The sequence below is a fragment of the Panthera onca genome, chromosome C1 (genome assembly GCF_046562875.1).
Source record: "Panthera onca isolate mPanOnc1 chromosome C1, mPanOnc1 haplotype 2, whole genome shotgun sequence".
NCBI lineage: Eukaryota > Metazoa > Chordata > Mammalia > Carnivora > Felidae > Panthera > Panthera onca.
In genome coordinates this window covers 43,787,252-43,807,150 of record NC_138346.1, presented here as the reverse complement: position 1 = coordinate 43,807,150, position 19,899 = coordinate 43,787,252, and the positions used below count along the sequence as shown (strand labels likewise).

The window sequence follows — 19,899 nt, the reverse complement described above, 5'->3', positions numbered from 1 at the left end:
GTTTTTCCTTCTGGAGGGTGGGACAAGATCTTGAAAGGAAATTGATTTTCATCACGTTCACTGGATGGCAGGAGATTGACAGCTGCACGTGGCCCGTCACTTTCATGAGCAGGAAGTAGAGGAGGAGGAGCAAATCACAGGGGACATGTGGCTGATTCATGTGACCAAGTCAGCTCCCCCTGTGCATCTGTTTCTGCTGTTAGATCTGTAGCACAGATATATATTAATGGGAATTGTAATTTCTAAAGAGACACTGTTTTGTTTCTCATACTCTGTTTTGGAGGGTTGGAGGCTGAGATACGAGGTGGCATGTTGGAAAAGGCATATAGAGCTAAGGTTGAATCTCGGCCACTTGCAACCACCGTGAGCACTGTGAGTAATTTAGAGTCAGTTTTCTCATCCACACGTTAGGTATCATGATGTTTATGTTGTTGAGATGTGATGGAGATTAGGGAGCATCTTAGCGTGGTGCTTGGCACATAGTAGGTGTGGAGTACCTGGTAGGTGCCATGACCATCTGAAAAACTTGGAAACCAGAATGACTTTTCTCTAAGGGCTCAGACACTGCGATTTCCTTGTAATTACAGTCTTTCTCTTTCTCCCCTCCCCCGACTCTCTCTTTCCCTCCCTGTCTCCCACTCTCTTCCTCCCTCTTTTCCCTGCCCCCCCCTTTGGTATTCATTGAACAGATTTCATTTTTGTTGTATTACTATTTCAATTGTCCACAAATATTATTTTCAGATAGTAATAGACTTCTAACACAGGACTGCTCGGTACCTTAGTTAAGAGTTTTATTAGGTCTGGAGAATGGTACATTTTTGGAAAATACTTTTCTCATTACAGAGTTTATCTCAACAAAGATATTATAGTATTGTGTTACTTTGCTCTAAAATAAAGGCTGCCCGCGGTGATATTTTTAGCCAGTATTTCAGCGTGGCATAGAACTCATATATAGTTCTGTAATTCATAGTCTGAAATGACTGGCAGCCCAGGAAGAAAGGGTTGTAATATGATGGTAGTTAAGTCAAGCCTCGGACTGCTCTAACAGTGGCCATGGCTGACAAGCCTGCTTGCCTTCCTTGGCAGCCATGATTTGTACGACCCCCGGACTACGTGTGGGCTCCCGCTCTAAGACCGGTCGTTTGTGGGACAGCAGAGACAAGAAGGTGAACAGCGCTTGATTCTTTCCTCAAACTGTGAATTGAGAAATCCTGGAAAAATAAAACTATCAATGAAAGCAGATGCTGGCGGTCATGAGGTTGTAGGGCCATGGTGGGCCATGCTACAAGCAGGCACTATGAGTAAGCCTCTTTGAAGTAGACCGGCTATAGAGTAGAAAGTGAGAAAACCAGTTAGGAACAGGCCCAGAGAAAAGCAGAAACAGGAGCAGGGGATGAGCACACCGAGAGTGGAATTGGACGGGAAGTTACCACCAACTTGTGTTGCCTTAGTATGATGCCCTGCACTCATACTTATTCTTGGGTCACAGGCTGCTCAGGGGTTCCTGGGTGTGTTCCTTCGTTCAAGAACTTGGTACTTGAGGTACAGGAACTCAGGACTTGATGTAACATGACAGCATCACTGTGCTGAGTGGCTGAAACAGTCTGACCGAATCCCACTTCTCTGTTCTAATGTCACAGACTTTGGCGTAGAGCTTTGGCATAAAACCGTCTCTTCCACTCATGGGGAGACCTTGGGCGATTTTTTTTAAAACCTTCGAATGCCTCAGTTTCTTCTTCAGTAAAAATAGGCCGTTATTCATGAGTTCTCTCTATATATTTTGCATACGTATCACAAATATGTTCTTAGACCGGGTATGTGTGACGTACACACTGGATGACATTGTGTTGGATATAAGACCCAGAGAGAAGGCTACATCGGTATTGACCTTGCATTTGTAATTTTTTCACTCAGGCAGCTTTTCACAGTTTTGGACTGTGTCTAAAAAAACCCAAAGTGTTGGCTAGACCAAACTGTGTTTTTCAAAAACCAAATAAGACAAAAGTCCTCTTTGGGGGAATCTGGGAAATCTTACGGATGTCTAATGAAAAACACTGTGGCACGTAATGTCTTCATGTCTTGTGATCAGATTCCCAGGATCTGGGACTCAAGAAGAGGATAAATTCCTCCTCATGAAGTGAGTCGCGTGTTGTCATTTCTGAAGATCCCATCAGCTTATCCTGTATCATCATTTTCTCAGGATCCTAGGCGTTTAACATTAGCTTCATTAAGACATACCTCACGTGCTCATCTGATAACTCTTCAGTGCTCTGTATACAAAGACCATTTTGTAAGACTTTGGCATCATAGGATGCCTCGAATTTAGCTGAGTTACTAACGTATGTTATAGGCTTTCAAGTCCTGGCTCTCTACAGTGGCCAGCAGATTCCAATAGAGTGAAACTGTGAGGTTCTGTAATCACAACAGGTAATATTTATGGGACACTTGATGTATCTCAGGTGCTGTGTTTCATGCTTTAACACAGAATCTCATTTAATCCTCAGATGAGGGAGGAACCAATATTCTCCTCCTTGTTCAGATGAGGAAACTGGGGCTTGGAGAAGTTAAGTAGATTACCCAGGAAACCAGAAAACTGCCAGATAACTTGGAACCATAGTTAAACAATATTTCAAAGGCATTTGAAGCAAATTAAATTCTGTATGACATAGAATCTGAGCAAAGAGCTCAAAAACACTTAAGTCACTCTGATTCAGCATCTGACTCCCCCCCACCCCCAAACACACACACACACACACACACACACACACACACACACACACACACACTGACTGCTCTCAGACTGGATGGAGCTCAGGCCCCTCACTTTGATGTTTGAGGCTCTCTGCAATTTGATCCCAGTCTTATTGTCTAGGCGATTACTCACAGGAGGTCTTTGCTCTAGGCAAGCTGTCTCATTCCTGTCTTTGAAATATGGGTGGGTGGGCCTTTGTACCTCTGTCCATGTTTAATCCATGTTGGAGCATGCGTCAGAATTAACTTCCTTTTTAAGGCTGGATATCTTCCACTGTATCTGTATACTTCATGTTATTTATCCATTCCTCCACCAGCAGATGCTTGGGTTGCTTCACCTTTTGGCTGTGGGGAACATTGCCACAGTGAACCTGGATGTACAGATAACTGTTTTGAGTCTCTGGCAATTCACACTTAAAAAAATTTTTTTTTGAAGGATGCAACTATCTTAGTAAAATTTTAGAAAAAGAGAGAGGGGTTCAATCATTACCTAAAACCTGAATTCTCCTATGCCACTCTTTGGGGGAACATTACTTTATGTGAATCACGCCCATCCTTTTAGACCTGCTCAAATCTTCTGACTTCCTGGATCATTCTTGGACCTCTGCAGTTCACAGTGACCATTCCCTCAAGCAGACCCGACCCAAAGCACTCACCTAGGCAGTAAGAAGACTAATGACTCGGGGCGGCTGTTGGGTGGCTCAGTTGGTTAAGCATCTGACTCTTGGTTTCAGCTCAGGTCATGATCTCGTGGGATTCTCTCTTCCCCTCTCGCTTTGCCCCTCCCTTGCTCGCTCTCTATCCCTCTCTCTCTCTCAATATAAATAAATGAACATCAAAAAAAAAAAAGATGACTAATGACTCATTTAGCCAAGAATCACTTAGATCTTATCTTTTTTTGTGGCCAGACTAGTTAACTCTTAAATTTTATGTTTTATGATGTAAAAGTCTCACCTCCTGAGCTCTATTATAAGCTCCTTGGGAGCACAGACCATAGGAGCGTCTTTTATTTCCCACTCTGCCAAACACGATGTTGTGCGTAAAGAAGGCTCTTAGTAAATGTGTTGCTTGCTTGTTCAGTGGCTGTACCTAAATTCTGTCCAGGCAGTGCAGCCATGTGAAGGTTTATTTTTCCTTGGGTCCAACCCATCCTGGATTTGAACTGTTATCACTGTACAGGTGAAAGTGGCTTGGAGGAACATGGCTTGGAGATGGATTTGGAGGAATCCTACACATGCTTTTAATACTTCCTTGGTGCCATTTTAGGCCAAATCATTAGCATCAAGTAAGATACTTCATTAAATATTACCTGTGGCATTGCCACTCTCCTGGTTTATTTCTCTAAAGTTAAGGAATGATTATTATACATTGTTTTGCATTTCTTCACGATGGAGGCACAACTTTGTGTGCTGGGATAAACATTAAAAAAAGTTTTTATTGGGGCGCCTGGGTGGCTTCGTCAGTTAAGCCTCCAACTTCGGCTCAGGTCATGATCTCACGGCTTGTGGGTTTGAGCCTCACATCTGGCTCTGTGCTGGCAACTCAGAGCCCACCGCCTGCTTGGGAGTCTGTGTGTGTCTCTCTCTCTGCCCCTCCCCTTCTTGCTCTCTCTTTCTCTCTCAAAAGTAAATAAACACTAAAAAAAAAAAAAATCTTTTTTTTTTTTTTTTTAAGATGAAAAATTTTCTCTGTAACTAGGTCTTTTCCTCCCCCTCCTCTTTTTTTGTTTATCCCTGGTGGCATAAGGATTTCAGCATTCCTCAGGTGATCAAATAAGAAGCTTCTGCCCAACAGATGGTTCTCTGTTACACAAAGGTGAAGATGTTGCCGAAAGGCATTGCACGGCGCAAGTTTTTCTGATTAGGCATTGTTCTTGGCCACTTTCCTCGAAGCTTCGGAGGCCTAACTGATAGCATGGATCGAGTGCTCTGATGAGACGAAAGTGGACTCCTTGTCCTGACTGCACTTTTGTTAGATAGTGTGCTGATACCGCTTAACTTCTTTGTGCTCCATCGTTATGGACCTTAAGGTGCAGACTTCATATCCATCTCATGGGGACTGAAGAAGAGTTTAGAAAAAAGGTGTTTAGGGGCGCCTGGGTGGCTCAGTAGGTTGAGCGTCCGACTTCGGCTCAGGTCATGATCTCACAGTCTGTGAGTTCGAGCCCTGCATCGGGCTCTGTGCTGATGGCTCAGAGCCTGGAGCCTGCTTCACATTCTGTGTCTCCCTCTCTCTCTGCCCCTTCCCTGCTCATGCTCTGTCTCTCTCTGTCTTAAAAATAAATAAAAACATTAAGAAAAAAAATTAAAAAAAAAAAAGAAAAAAGGTGTTTAAGTGCGTATTTTATACCAGCACTTTAAGGTTTGGGGATGAGTTTTTAAGGAGCTGCAGAGATGGTAAACAACTAACTGAAAATCATCCTGAAGAAAATAAGGACACTGGTAGATAGGCAGATGGGATGCCTAGTTAGAGCCTCAGCAAAGCAGGGGCTTTAAAAATATATTTTGGAAAAAACTGGTATTGAAAAGAGGTGCCAAAGTAGTCATCATGGTGAAAACAAGTCATCGTGGGGTTTCCATTACACGTATTTTATGGTTTAGTTACAATTTTATTTTCAATTTCATGTGGGGAATTGAAATGTAAACTTCTAGGGGCGCCTCGGTGGCTCAGTTGGTTCAGCGTCCGACTTTGGCGCAGGTCATGATCTTGTGGTTCGTGAGTTCAAGCCTTGCGTTGGGCTCTGTGCTGACAGCTCAGAGCCTGGAGCCTGCTTCGGAGTCTGTGTCTCCCTCTCTTCTCTCTCTGTGCCCCTCCTGTCCCCTCCACTCTCTCTCTCAAAAATAAATATTAAAAAATTAAAAAAGAAATGTAAACTTTTAGAATTTTAGGTGTCTAAAGATCTTCATGTTGCCCCGGGAAGAGCTGTGGTACGAAGGACGTGAAACTGTTCTGACTTTCCTGTGTCTGTCTACTAATGTTTCGTTCACCTAGCATTGCAGGCTTCCACGCAATGGAGACTTGGAAAATATTCAAACTACGCTTCAATGTTTAACTTGAAAAAAGTTTTTTTTTTTAGTTGGATATGTTTCCAAAATGTGTATATCCTTGTCCTCAAAATCATAATACTCTGTCTCATTTCAGCCTTTCGTCATCCTTCTTTGTTCTGACAAGATGCACTCAGGGCCAGCGGATCTGAGATGCAGGCTCTTACTCTAAACAGCTCTTCATATTTATGCTCTTAAAATTATTTTGATCCCTTCTTACTCCTTTCCTTTCTTTCTTTCTTTCTTTCTTTCTTTCTTTCTTTCTTTCTTTGCTTCTCTTTCTCTGTCTCTTTTTCTTTTTTCCATTAGTGGCCATTGTGTCTTCCCTTAGGGTAGGAGTTCTTAACCTGGCATATCAACTGTATGCAAACTTTTTTTTTTTTTAATTGTTAAAGTTTATTTTATTTATTTATTTTGAGAGAGAGAGAGGAGAGAGGCAGCGTGCGTTAGCTGGGGAAGGGCGGAGAGAAGGAGAGAGAGAAACCCGAGCAGGATTCACGCTGTCAGCATAGAGCACCAACACAGGGCTCGAACTCAGGGACCATGAGATCACGACTTGAGCCGAGATCAAGATCCAGCACTTAACCACCTGCACCCTGCAGGCACCCAGCTGTATGCACATTTTTGTTTTTTTTCTGGGGAGAAGTGTCATAGCTTTCATTGACGTTTCAAAGGGACCTACAACTAAAAAAAGGTTAAGAAGTGCTCTGTAGCAGTATTTTTCCAACTGTAAGTTTCAACCTATTAATGGGTGATAAAAACCATTTAATGGGTTAGGGCCCACAGTTTTTTTAAAAAAAATTGTAATGAATAGAGTTGAACAAATAATATCAGTGCATGACATGGTAAGAGTATTTAGGGTTTTGTGAGAGTTTGGTTTCATATATGTGTGTACGTGTGTGTAAATATCTACTCAAATACACACACTTTGTCGTGATGAAAATTTATTTCTCACAATGAGTCGTAGTCAATCATTTGAAACACGCTGTGACAGAATGGCCCCAATTTAGAGATGTTGTTGCTGTTTCTCTGTAGTGTGCTGAGAGACCGTATGCCAAGTTCATTAGAAATGTGGCTAAAATAAAAGGACATGAAGCTAGAAGGACTTTCTTTCCTTTTTGAAATATTTACAGAATTAATTACATAGGAATAAGAGAGGAAAGTAAGATAGAAGATAGGTCAACAGTGACACTATCCCAGTGCTGCCACTGGGAGTAAAACACAGTCGTGTGGGTCCTGAAGGTAAACACCACAAGCAGTGGTTTTCACCTCTGGTTTTCACCTCTGGCCTTCTCTGGGGACACGTTAAAAGATGTGAGAGCCTGTCTGCTCCCAGACCATTGAAATTGAATCTCTGAGGATGGGGTTCTGGAAGAACTCTCTTCTAGAATAAAATGCATGGTCTTTGGGGGGGGTGTATATGTATCAGGGGTCTTTCTTCTGGGTTCTGAATTGCTGGATGCACATCCTCCAGAAAATACCTCAGTTTTCACTGTGATCACAATAGGAATACACAAGTATTATTTGGTTATTCACAAGGCATCTGTTCTGGAATGCTACAGATATCTGAAGTATGAAGACGGAGATTGTTTTGACCTGGGAATGTTTGAACATTCTTGATTTAATGTCTGCCCTTGAGAAGTGAAAGATAAAAGTTGCTAATTGTGCCCTTTGTAAGAAGGTAGAGCCTTTCCTCTTTCTCTTCCCTTTTCTTTCCAACTTACTCCTTCTCCTCCCCTCCCCTCCCCTCCCTTCCTCTCCTTCTCTTCCCTTTTCCCTCCTGGATGTCAGAGACTGGTCCCATAGGGCGGTGGGAATAAAGGGAACTTTCCAGTGTTGTGGTGATGGAGTGCACATGCTTGAGTTCTTGGAGGTGCCAAGGGGTGGGAACATGGAGGTGGTGAGCTAGGTAGTGGCTGAGATGGTTAGGTTGGTTATACTGAATAAACAAGTACATACATACGTACATATGAGGCTAATGAGAGCCAGGCTTGTCTCTGTTGGAGGAGGTCGATAGAACGTAATTGGTAGGTGATCTTGGCCATTATGTGAAAGGAATCCCTTTCAGTGTAATTAGCCTAATGGAAGAACATCCTCTGGATTCCAGTAGGAGTTTCTCTGTGCAAGTCCTTTGGGGCACAGGGACAAGGCTGAAGTGTGAGCCCAGCCATAGAAGTGGCCTGCTGGGAAATGAAGTAGGCTGTGAGACACCTTTCTGTGGGCTCCCTTGGTGCTGGCACCATCTGAGCTCTGTAGTAGTAGTTTGTTGATGGACACGGGATCTATGCACCTCTTATTTCCAGTCAAGTAAGTAAGTGGAGCTCTAGGGGGCAAGGGATGGATCCTTGTTGCTGCTCCCTTTTGTAAGATTTGTAAGTATTTCTGTGTTTCCTTTTTTTTCTCCTTGGCATATTCAGAATAAAAAGGACACACCCAGCCCTTTTATGTACTTGTCTTTTTTTTAAATTTTAAGATTAAAAATTTTTTTTTTAATTTATTTTTGAGAGACAGAGCATGAACTGGAGAGGGGCAGAGAGAGAGGGAGACAGAATTGAAGGCAGGCTCATGCTGTCAGCTCAGAGCCCGACATGGGGCTCGAACCCACGAACCCTAAGATCGTGACCTGGGCTGAAGTTGGACGCTCAACCCAGGTGCCCCTTTACGTACTTGACTTTAAGAAACTCTGTGTCTTATCTGCAACCTCTTGATGCCGGTGATTACTTAATGAGTTCGTTTGTAGTTCTTTCTAGACCATGGTGCAATAAGAAGATACTAACTTTAAATAGTATACAGTTGCTTGTTAAAAAAAAAAAAAAATGTCTGTCAATGGTAAGTCCAGGTGTTAATTGATGTAAACATGAACTATCTGGTCCCTGTTGTTCTGATCCCCAAAAGGGAGTTTTAATCTGGTATTGCAGTTACCTGAATGGAGAATGGAAAGCTGCCTAAAACCAGAGTAGATCTGTAAACTCCACCCAGCCAATCAGCTGCTGCTGGGGATTCTTTCCTGTCTCAGACAAAGGAGGACTGTGACTGAACATTTGAGTTATTCTCTTGGTACGTGTGGGAATATTTAAATCTTCGATTAATGCACAAAGACCCTTCAAGGAAAAAACCCTTATAAACAGTAAGGGCAGGTGTCATGGTAGAGGACAAACCTAGTAGGAATTCACGATTAGAGGATACATATCTGAAACATATACATAAAGTAGAATGGAGAGATAGCACAGTTACTTTTACTGTTTCCTTATTGAGATTGATAAAACTTGCCCTTCACTGATTTGTTGAGCTCTGTTGGTCTATCAGTAATTGTTGCTGGGTTAACAAACCAGCTCCCCAAATGAGTGGCCTAAAACAACAACCATTTATTTGTGCACAGTTCTCTGGGATCGCAGTTTGGGCTGATGTCAGCTTGGTGTATTTTCTCCTGGTCTCACCTGGAATCACACATCTGACCTTAGGCATCTGGTGGCCTAACTGGGACTGGATGGCTTAGAATGGCCTCAGTCATATGTCTGATGCTTAGTTGTCAGACTGTGCAATTCAGGGCACCTTGGCCATCTACGTGGCTCAAGTTCATTCACATCCTGGCTTCCAGCCATAGCCATAAAAAAGGGGTTCATCCTATACAGGTACTATTCAAGCCTCTGCTTGTGTCTCATCTTATTTTTAAAAAAATTTTTTTAACATTTATTCATTTTTTGATAGAGACACAGTGTGAGTGAGGGAGGGGCAGATAGAGGGAGACACAGAATCTGAAGCAGGCTCCAGGCTCTGAGCTGTAAGCACAGAGCCTGACGCGGGGCTCAAACTCACGAACCGTGAGATCATGACCTGAGCCGGAGTCGGACGCTTAACCGATTGAGCCACCCAGGTGCCCCTTGTGTCTCATCTTATAATGTCCCATTGGACATTTGACAGTCAAGTCACATAGACAAGTCCAAACTGAAAAGCTGGAGGAGTAAACTGTATCTCTTGATAGAAAGAGTGGCAAAGTCACATTTCAAGGGGGTCTGCCTGCAGGGGTGGAAGGAATTGTTCTCGCCATCTTTGCAAACAACATCCCACAGTAGGAGCCTGAGGGAAAAGGGTATACTTTAAAGATTTGCAACACGTGGCATAAAGGTTTAATAAAATATTAGGCACTGTATACGTACTTGCTATTATATTTCAACAAAAGAACAGTTACACATGAGTCACTTTCTTAGATGAACTGGCCCTGTCTGCATTGGTCATTCAGTTAACCAGTATTTATGGGACATCATTAAAAGGTCAGGCACTTTCTAGGTGGTAGGGAAAGAGCTGGGGAAAAAAAAGCACACGATTCAGTTACGTATAAAAGTCACAAGTAACAAAGAGAAATGTGTTAACTCAGTAGTGTGGCTTTTGATTTTGAGGTTGAGGTAGCAGAGTTTGCTCTTTCTGTAAGAATGCCATAGAGGCAGATTTTTATCAAGAGGTTAGCCACCGTGAAGTGTGGTTTTAGGGAGCACCTTGATCATTGGTTTCTCTGCCAACAGCAAATACGTATTTCAATTATTGTGTTCAAGAAATTACCTAAAAAAGGAGAGTCATGTACTTTTCTACTGAAGAAGGACGATCTTTTAATCAACAGATACTAAAAGAAGAACCAGTCATTATATTTTCATATCTACCAGTGTAGCTAGTGTTAGTTCGAAGCTAGTGAGACAGTATTTCCATCTCTAGCATCCGCTGGCCCAGGTAGGTTGGAGTGTGAAGAAACCTTCTTGAAAAAGTCCTGTCCAAATGGGGTAAGTGAGGAAACTTGGAGTCATCTCTTGTCAGGCCAGATTAATTGGTCCTTGTGATAGAATGTCAGAAATGAATGCCAGAAATAAATGGAGAAGCTTGCGTGGGAACAGAGTTTTCTTTCATAACTGTGGTCTTGTCTGTGCTTGATAGGATGAAAAAGTATGTGTAGAAATGACCTGTTCAGTTTTCCAGGTTGGGGGAGAAGTCTTTTGTAATTAAAATAATTGTGACCCATGTTACAAAGAAATCATAATGTTAAAGAATGTTAAAATGTTCGTACTGCTTTCTATTCTGTTCAATTTTCTGGAAAGATCTTGACAGTCTTGAATCCAGTAATGGAAATACTGGACAAATTTGTTGCTCTAAAAATGCCACCTTTTGTTGCATGCACTGGAAAGGTGGGAAAGTTAGAGCTGACTTTTTTTTCCCCTTCTTTTTTTTCTTTCACCTTTTTCTTAAAGCAGTTTTTATCACTTAACGTATTTTTGTTAGTGTCCCCTGTAATGTTGAAACTGAAAGGAAAAATGAAGCCACTAAAATGAGTTCCAGTTACGTGACTTTGGCTTGTGGCATTGTGCTAGTCTTTGTACAAAATGAACTGAACCAGACTACTCTTGCTTGCCAGGAATTCCAGATCAAAATGGAAGGGAAGATTAATAGTGTTCCAGTTTGTAGTGTGAGAGGGTTAATGTGTGCTAAAATAAAGTATTGGTCCCTCCAGAAGTACATTTAAATTCTACCTTAAATTTAAATTCGACATTAAATGTACCCTCCTTTACAAAGTGCATTTAAATTCTGATATTACAGTACATATAATATGAAATTATGTTGTTTGAAGGCCCAAGGGATAACTGTGGCTCTCAAATGGAGTTGGGCGCTGTCTCAGCCCTTTGGAGAGATTGACAGGCTGGGGTAAGAGCAGTGCCAAAGTAGAGGCCTGTTTGATAGGTGTGGATGTGGTTCAGGAGGAGGGAGGCCCTGGGTTCCAGTGGGCTCAAACAGGAGGCTAAAGATGAGAGAAGGAAACACCAGTTCTAATGAGTAAGAGAGAGCCTAGCTGTTGCTCAAAATTAGCTGTGGCTGGTGACGAAATTTTTGGCAAGCGTCACAGGATTTTGGAGAACTCTTATCCAAGATCATAAATTAATCTGGAGATTTATTTTGAAAGGTATTTTCAATGTGCAAATCTATGCCTTCCACTTATCAACAAAATGAATGAACGCTATTGGCCATCTGTCTTCAGAGATATTAAATGTTCTTGAAAAGTGTGAATGGTCAAGGAGTAGAGATAGTTTTGTGTTTCAAGAGGGTGAAACCATGAGATACTGACCTAAGTTGTTAAAATACATCCTGTGTAATCATGGGGGATATTTTCTTCTTGCTTTTGCAGACGTATATTGGAAGTGTGGTTATATCCGTTAACCCATACCGGTCCTTGCCCATTTATTCACCAGAGAAAGTGGAAGATTACAGGAATAGAAATTTTTATGAGCTGAGCCCTCACATGTAAGTACGGTATTAAAGCATTAAGTTTCTCTTTCACTCCAGAGATGTGTAGTTGACAGATGTGTCCAGCTGTTTCCTTTGAGTCTCAGGAAAATGTTTTCGTCATTTTTTAAAATTAGATAAAGGAATGTGGAAGTTAATTGTTATTGCCTTATTTTAAAGAAAAAAAGACAGAATACTTCATTGGGCGTCAGGCCCTTTAAGTTCTGAAATATTTGGGTTCAGTATGTAAAATATGTTCTGTTAAAAATTTTGTGTAAGTAGCAGCTGCTGCTAATTATTTCTGCAAATAAAACAAGAATGTGCGTTGTTTATTCTTTTAAAGAGCCCAAGCAGCATTTTCATAAAGTTGGATCCAGAAAGATCCCAAGTGTTGAGTTGTGTAATGGTTTTTGAGCAAGAGGAAGAAATAGTACCTTCAGTTTATAATCTTCACAGACATTTTTCACCAGATGTGTATATCAGACCAATGATTTCACCTTCCCTGAAGCTGGACACTTGTTTGATTTTTCTGAAGGTCACTTGTTAGTGTAAAGAATTTTTGTAAATAATAATCTACAATAATCACATAGTGCCAAGGTTGAAAAACCCTGCACTAAAGTGAAAGAGCCTGCAGAGTTTCAGTTGTGTTCTAGCAGAAAAGAATTTTCTCTCTGTGATTGAAGATGAGCTATGGGCTCTGTTGACTTTGATAGAAAGTAAAAGCTAATAATTAAAAGATATACATACCCCTGTCTTAGATGTTTCCCTTGTTGATAGAGCGCATAGTGACATTTTTGGACTGTTTGGAACTAAAGATTTAAATAATTCCTTAAAATGGTTGTTCAAAGCTAAATGTTATCTATTTTACCAGTCAAGTGGATTCTGATTATTCTGTTTTCTTCCAGAAGTAGATTTTGCAAGTACATCTTGTTTCATTTTGCTTTGAAATTTGTTTTTTAAAGTTATCCCTGAGGTTAAGTCCGTGTCGTGAAATATTTTATTTGATGCCTGAATATTTATTTTAAATCCTCGGCCTTGAAGCCATGCTTCCCAAAATAAGATGCTTGGATAAGCTGTGTGAGAATCCCCTAGAAGCTTATGAAATATCTAGCTTCCTAGGTCTTACCTCTAACAAACCAGGAATGTACATTTTTCACAAGCTTTCTAGGTGATTCTTAAGTACATGCACATTTGAGAACATGTTGTCCTAGATGTGTATTTACAGATGTTTTCCTTTCCTTAACTGCTTATTGCAAATCGTGATCTTTACTGCAAATATAGTCTTAATGATATAACAATGGCTTGTATTCATTGAGCACTTACCATGTGCAAGCACTGCTCTAAATACTTTACGTGTATGATAACTCATTTTATTCTCAAAATAATTCTGTAAGGCACATACTGTTACAAACGGGGAAGTTTTACCAAAGCCACACAGCTCATGGATGGGGAGCCAGGCTGTGAAAACAGTCATCTGCTGTGCCTCTCAGCCAGAAATGGATTCTGCCCTTTTCATGGTAGGGACTCTTGCTGTGCACTTCTGTCCACACACGAGGCCCTCCAGGGTAACCTTAGCTATGCCTCCGTTTATCTCCAGAGACCATCCTTCTTCCATTTGCAGCTTTAATTTCCAGTTTGGGGATATTTAGATATATAATAGATGTCTATTCTGAACGAAGAGGTTCATGCCCTGTTATATCCATGTTTATCCCTGCCCTTGAAAGATTTCTAAGAGTCTGTGTGGCACTGCTATCCCTGGTTTACCCCTTTTACTCCTCAAGGAAAACAACTACGATCAGCTATAAAATAAATATCCAATGTGCTTAGAATAAAAACAAAATCTTTTTTTTTTTTTTTAACTCAAGAAATGTTTATTAGATTGAGTTAGGTGACAAAAACTTTTTTCCATGGTCTATAAAACACTGCATGGGGTGACTGTGCAAGGTCCAAGTTTACCTATGAATCTGAATTTGCGAGATATCTATCACACCCCTTTCCCATCTCCCTTTGTTCTTTCACTCCTTCCTACCTGTGTCATCTTTGCATATTCTGTGCCTTGGCCTGGAATGCTTTTCCCTCCCTTTTCCCCCAGGCAACTCCTGTTCTTCCTTTAGATCTCAGATTGCATTAGACCTCCTCGGGGAAGAACCTGCCCTCACCCTCTCTGGCCAAGGTCAGATCTATTATTGCCCTTGTCACAGTTACAATTTAACAGTGCTTTATGAGATTATTTGATTCCTGTCAGCCTCACCTGCCATGCCAGCTCACCATAATATTCTCAGCATCCGAAAGTAAGTTCGGTGCTGAAAACATGCTGAACACTTCCTTCCTCCACTTACTTGCGAACTATGTAATCTTGAGCAAATGGAAAAAAAACTTCAACTCAGAAATTAAGCAGTTTGATCTGTTGAATGGGAAAATAATTATTAACTCCTAGGCTTTTTGTGAGGGATAACTGTCTGGTAGATATTTAGGTAATTATCTGGCATACGGAGAGTGCTTAGTATGGAATGGGTCACTGTAGTGAATTGTATGCAATGGGCCCTGTAGTGAATTGATAGTGGCTGCTATTCACAGTGATTACAATTGTGTGTGGGACCCATTTCAAACCTCTAACACGCTCTTTCTTCCCAGTTTCTCCTCCATGGTGGGACATTTTCCTCTCCTTTAAGGCATTTTCCTGCATTATTCTTTGTGAATGTCCATCTCTGACAGTGTCTGAAATAGGGTCAGTGATACCTAGATTACCTACTAAAACCTAATCTGACATTCTCAGGTAGTAGTTGTTACAGTAATAGGAGACAAAACGAGAGGCCTCTGGGTGGCTCAGTGGGTTAAGTGTCTGACTTCAGCTCAGGTCACGACCTCATGGTTTGTGGGTTCGAGCCCTGCACTGGGCTGACAGTGCAGAGCCTGCCTGGGAGTCTCTCTCTCCCTCTTTCTGTCCCCCCTCCCCCACTTGTGGGCATGCTTTCTCTCTCACTCTTTCAAAAGTAAATAGAAATACACTTTAAAAAAAAAAGATAAGATTAGTTTAGGCTTTTGATGCATTCTAGCCATAACTATTTCAAGAATTTGGTCCCAGTTTGAAGAAAAATCTTAAATAGCTGGTCAGACCACATATACTTTGAGAATTTTGCCAATTAATTTACCTCAGATTACATTTGGAAATTAACTTGACCTGTTGTTTGCCGTGAGCCATCAGAACCTCCAGATATTTCCCTTACAACTCACGTTTTTAAAGGTGTCCAGAAATTATCTTTCTTTATTTTTTTTAACAAAATTTTTTAATGTTTATTTATTTTTGAGAGAAGAATGTGTGTGTGGGCAGGAGAGGGGCAGAGAGAGAGGGGGTGGAGAGATAGAATCCTAAGCAGGCTCCACACTGTCAGCACAGAGCCCAAGCGAGGCTCGAACCCATGAACCAAGAGATCGTGACCTGAACCAAAACCAAGTGTTGGATGCTTAACTGACTGAGCCACCCAGGCGCCTCTTATCTTTCTTTAAATGCCAGACAACTGAACAATATTTACATTTCATGTAAGTATGGGACTTTGAGATAGCGGACATGTATAAATGAGTAAAATGAAACTAAATAGTGGCTTCTTACCTACACTCCTTTTCAAAGGTAGTTTTATGTTGTCATACCCCTTCTCCTCTCTTCTCTGAACTCCTATCCCCTTTATGTTTGGAGTCACCCCTTGAGCAGGCTATCCTTGGGGGGCATGCCCAGAGAAATGAGGGCTCCACGGGGCAGCATAGATGACACCGTGCCTTTCTCTTTGTGTAAGGAGTGTCTTTCCCACGTGATTTTCAAATTCTTTTCACATAAGGAATTTTTTTACCACGTCCCGGTGAGGACTTAGTACGTTTCAGGTAACTCACAAACTGCATTCATGGAGAACTGCCTCAGACCACAGAACCTCATAGATGGGAAAGAATGGCAGGAGCAATGAGACTAATCGACCTACTTAATCTCTTCCCATTCAGAGTAGCACCAGGACAATACACCTTCTGAGATTTTATTTACCAAATCCACTTCCTTTTGGTGGATGATTGCTTTGTGATCTTGCAGCCCTAGATACCACTTTATTACCATTCTGTGGATCCTCCTAAAATCAGCACACGCTACTTCCCTTCCCAGAAGCCTTCCTGGGCTCCCTAGTTGAGTGAACTCCCAAGTTCCGTGGCTTAGTATTCAAGCTCTGCACCGTCTAGCCTCAGTTAGCGCTCTTCTCCAGGCCCCCACACACCAGCAACCTCCTTCATGCAACCTCCTTCTGAGTCCCAGCCTTTTATGTCTCCTCCTTTCCTCTCCTCCTGCTGCATACCCATCTCTGTTGTTAAAACCTCGCCAGTCTCCTCGGGTCTGTCTGAAAGCCCAAACCACAAGTGACTTCTCCTGCCTCTGAGTTACCGGAACCACCTGTGATCCCACACCCCACTTTTCTTACTGCGGTTTGTTGTGTTTCTGTGTCATCCTCTTTAATGAGATGGAAGTTACTGTAGATGAGGAACCTTGTCCTGCATATCTCTGTGGCTCTCTCAGTGCTTTTTCTCTTAAGAGTTCAGTGACAATAGAGCAAAAGAGCTTTTATAATTTTTCATTACATTTTACTTGTGTTATCTCATCTCTGGCAATTCAATGAAATTAAACTATTGTTAGTAGGATATTTACAGTGTTCAAAATTTCGTGGAGTATAATGGGAACTTCTTCACATTCTTATAAAAGAAGTAAGCTAAAATAGTATTTTTATGGTGCCCTTCAACCCTGGGTGTTCAGACCCAATTTATTCATGATACAGAGCACTTTCCTGACGTGTCTAGCCAAGGGACATGGTGACATAGAAGGAAGAGAGTGTGTTGTAGCCCCAGCCAGCAACCCCTTCAGGTGGTCACAACCCAAGAGAAAGCTGAAATGTGTCTGTAGCTTAGGATATAATGTGGTAGCCATATTACTCGGGGCATTACAAGCACTGTTTGGAGCAAGCAGTCTTTCCCTTTTAGTAAATGAAAAAAAACCCTGCAACAAGTTTTAAAAACGGAGAAAACTGGCTTAAGGCTTTGAAAAATTTTGTTATTCTCACCTAAAAATGAGAAAGTAATGGAGGATTTGGACAGTGCTCATGTCAGTGGTCCAGACATGAGCCCTCTGTCACTAGGGAGCTTTTGACCCCTAATTCAGTGCCAGATTGATTTTATAGGACCACATGCCATCACCCGTAGAATGACATTGCTGGAAGGCTTGTGTATTTTGAGTCTTTGTTTCTTCTGTTATCCTTTTACTCAAGGTAAACCAGATAAATGTTATAAAGAACATTTCTGGCTATATTTCAAAATATACTAGTGCTGTGAGTGTCCAAAGCTTAGGATAAAGGTCCAGGACAGAAGATCCAGATGTCCCTTTTAGGATATCAGTATTTTTTCTCTGCAGCCGACTTGACATTCTGTGAATAAAATTGTATTTATTTTGAGAACTCTTATGACAGTTCGATCCTGAATTTTCATAGAGGTTGCTTGTGTATCAGAGTGTGAAAGTGCTTTCTTAAGGAGAGACAGAGAGAGAAAGTTAGTTGATGCGATACCATGTTGCTGAGGCTTTTGTATTATTTCTCTCATCTTACTTTTGGAGTAACTGAGCCTCTGATTGGTTCTGTACCTCTCCAAAAACCACTTGCAGAAACAGATGTGGGGCTTTCCCATTTAGCATTCTTTCCACTTACTGCTTTAGGAAAGTTACTCATTTACTGAGCAAATATTTATCGAGCGCTCCCCCTGTGCCAGGCTCTCTGTCCGGCCCTGGATGCAGTTGTGAGCAAAGCAGATAAAATTCCTGTCTCCTTGATGGGGAGACAGTCTTCTGACTTAAGTATATAGAAACCCAGATTGTTGCAGCCATCAGTTAGGAGGGAAACCGACAGAGCAAAGGCAAGGAAGCTTTTGTGGAAGACAAAGTGAATGTAGATAGTTTTCTTAGAAAGCACGGTTGGTTCCCGTTCTCTCAGGTGGTTTGCGTCAGGAGCGATAGGTTGTCGTCTGGAAGATTTTGCATCTGTGCGGACCTGTGACCAGCGTGAGTGGCTTGACAGAGTCCGCACTCCATCTTGAGTTCTGGTGTAGGCTCCTTAAGCTGACATTTCCGTGGAAGGACACCGTCATGAAAATAGTTGGAATTGCCTTGTACCTTTCTGCACGACTCTCATGGCTCACGATGAGCAGAAGGCAGTCACCGTGCTCGCTTTTAGTCTTGCCAGACATTTGTTTGATTCTGGACAGCCATGGATTAGAAAACTTGATTTGGAGAGACTGTGGAGTTTCATATTAGCCGTACAGCTGTGCCGTGGAGGTGAGTGAAGGACAGCCGTTCAGCTGAAGGCTTCCTGAGTTTGTGGTGAGAAGGACCATTTCTGGGCCTAGCCCAAACTCAGTTTTTACAAAGCTCCGTGTACTGACTTCCAACCTTTGATGCCCAAGCCTTTATTCTCAGTTTATCTTATTTTTAAGTTTATTTATTTGAGAGAGAGAGAGAACACGTCTACAAGTGAGAGGGAGAGGGGCAGAGAGAGAGGAGGGAGAGAATCCCCAACAGGCTCCATGCTGTCAGTGCAGAGCCCGACACAGGGTTCAAACTCACAGACTGTGAGATCGTGGCCCGAGCGGAAATCAGGAGTCCAGTCAGACACGTAACCGACTGAGCCACCCAGGTGCCCCTCAGTTTATTGTTTTATTGGGTATATATTCCTGGCAGAAAGACACCTCAACTAATTTCTCTTTCAGATTAAGAACGTTTCTAAACTAAAGTTGGAAGGTTGGATCTATGCCACCAGAATGAGTTTATCATGAAAATTATTGTTTCTGTATGTCTGAGAAGTCTCAGAGTCCTAATTTCTAGATCCCTAATGAGAATTTATATCACTTCTCACAAAGTGCACATCTGAGACTTGGAAGTTTATTTTGAGAAGTCTGTTGGCAATGCCTAGCACACATGCTACCCAGCATGCATGGTTATGTCACTGATACCCTCTTAAAGGGAAAAGTTTGGTTCTTTTTTTTTTTTTTTTTAATTAAAAAAAAATTTTTTTTTAATGTTTATTTTTGAGACAGAGGGAGACAGAGCATGAATGGGGGAGGGTCAGAGAGAGGGAGACACAGAATCTGAAACAGGCTCCAGGCTCTGAGCTGGCAGCACAGACCCCGACGCAGGGCTCGAACTCACGGAACGCGAGATCATGACCTGAGCCGAAGTCGGACACTTAACCGACTGAGCCACCCAGGCACCCCGGAAAAGCTTGGTTCTTAGCAAAATAGGTTTCTTCCTGCTGGAGTGTTACAGGTCTTTGACAGGCCCTGAGAAATTCTCCAACATTCTAGAAAAGATCTGTTTCATCCAAAGGAGTGGCACTGAGGCCTCAGCCCTGAAAATGATTAATCTAACATTTTACTCCCAAAAGAGAACTATAGTTAGAGCCCGTGTGGGGAGCCCTGTCTAGAGAGAGTGTGTTTAGGGTAGGTGGCCGGGGGCACCCCCTTTGTTGTCGAAATGAGAAGCATGGCCATATCTGTTGCTGGGGCTTATGTGGCAGCAGGACAGGGTAGGTAGGGCAAAGGGAGCTGTGTCGAGTTTGTCTAAACAGGGGTCAGCCAATACTAGTCCTGATCCAGTCTGGGGCAGTTAGCAAAGCCAGAGATAATGGAAACAGAGTTTAGTGAAGCGTGTCGGGTCCCACACTTTGGAGACTGGAGAGGCAGGGGTGCGTCCTGGGGCTGTCCTGGGATAGACAGCCCTAGTGTACCAGCCCCAGCAGGGGTCTTCTTGCCGCTGCACTGTCCAAAATGTGCTTCC

The 19,899-nt window shown here is 42.1% G+C and overlaps 1 protein-coding gene across 4 annotated transcripts in view; it reads left to right on the top strand.

The window, feature by feature from the left end:
• Positions 1 to 19,899, top strand: part of MYO1B (myosin IB) — a 188,250-nt gene that overhangs the window by 42,875 nt on the left and 125,476 nt on the right. For all 4 annotated transcript variants that reach the window (XM_060622446.3, XM_060622449.3, XM_060622448.3 and 1 more), the window contains exon 3: positions 11,959 to 12,074. In XM_060622446.3, coding sequence (XP_060478429.1) covers positions 11,959 to 12,074 — 116 coding nt within the window. The remainder of the gene's footprint in view (positions 1 to 11,958; positions 12,075 to 19,899) is intronic.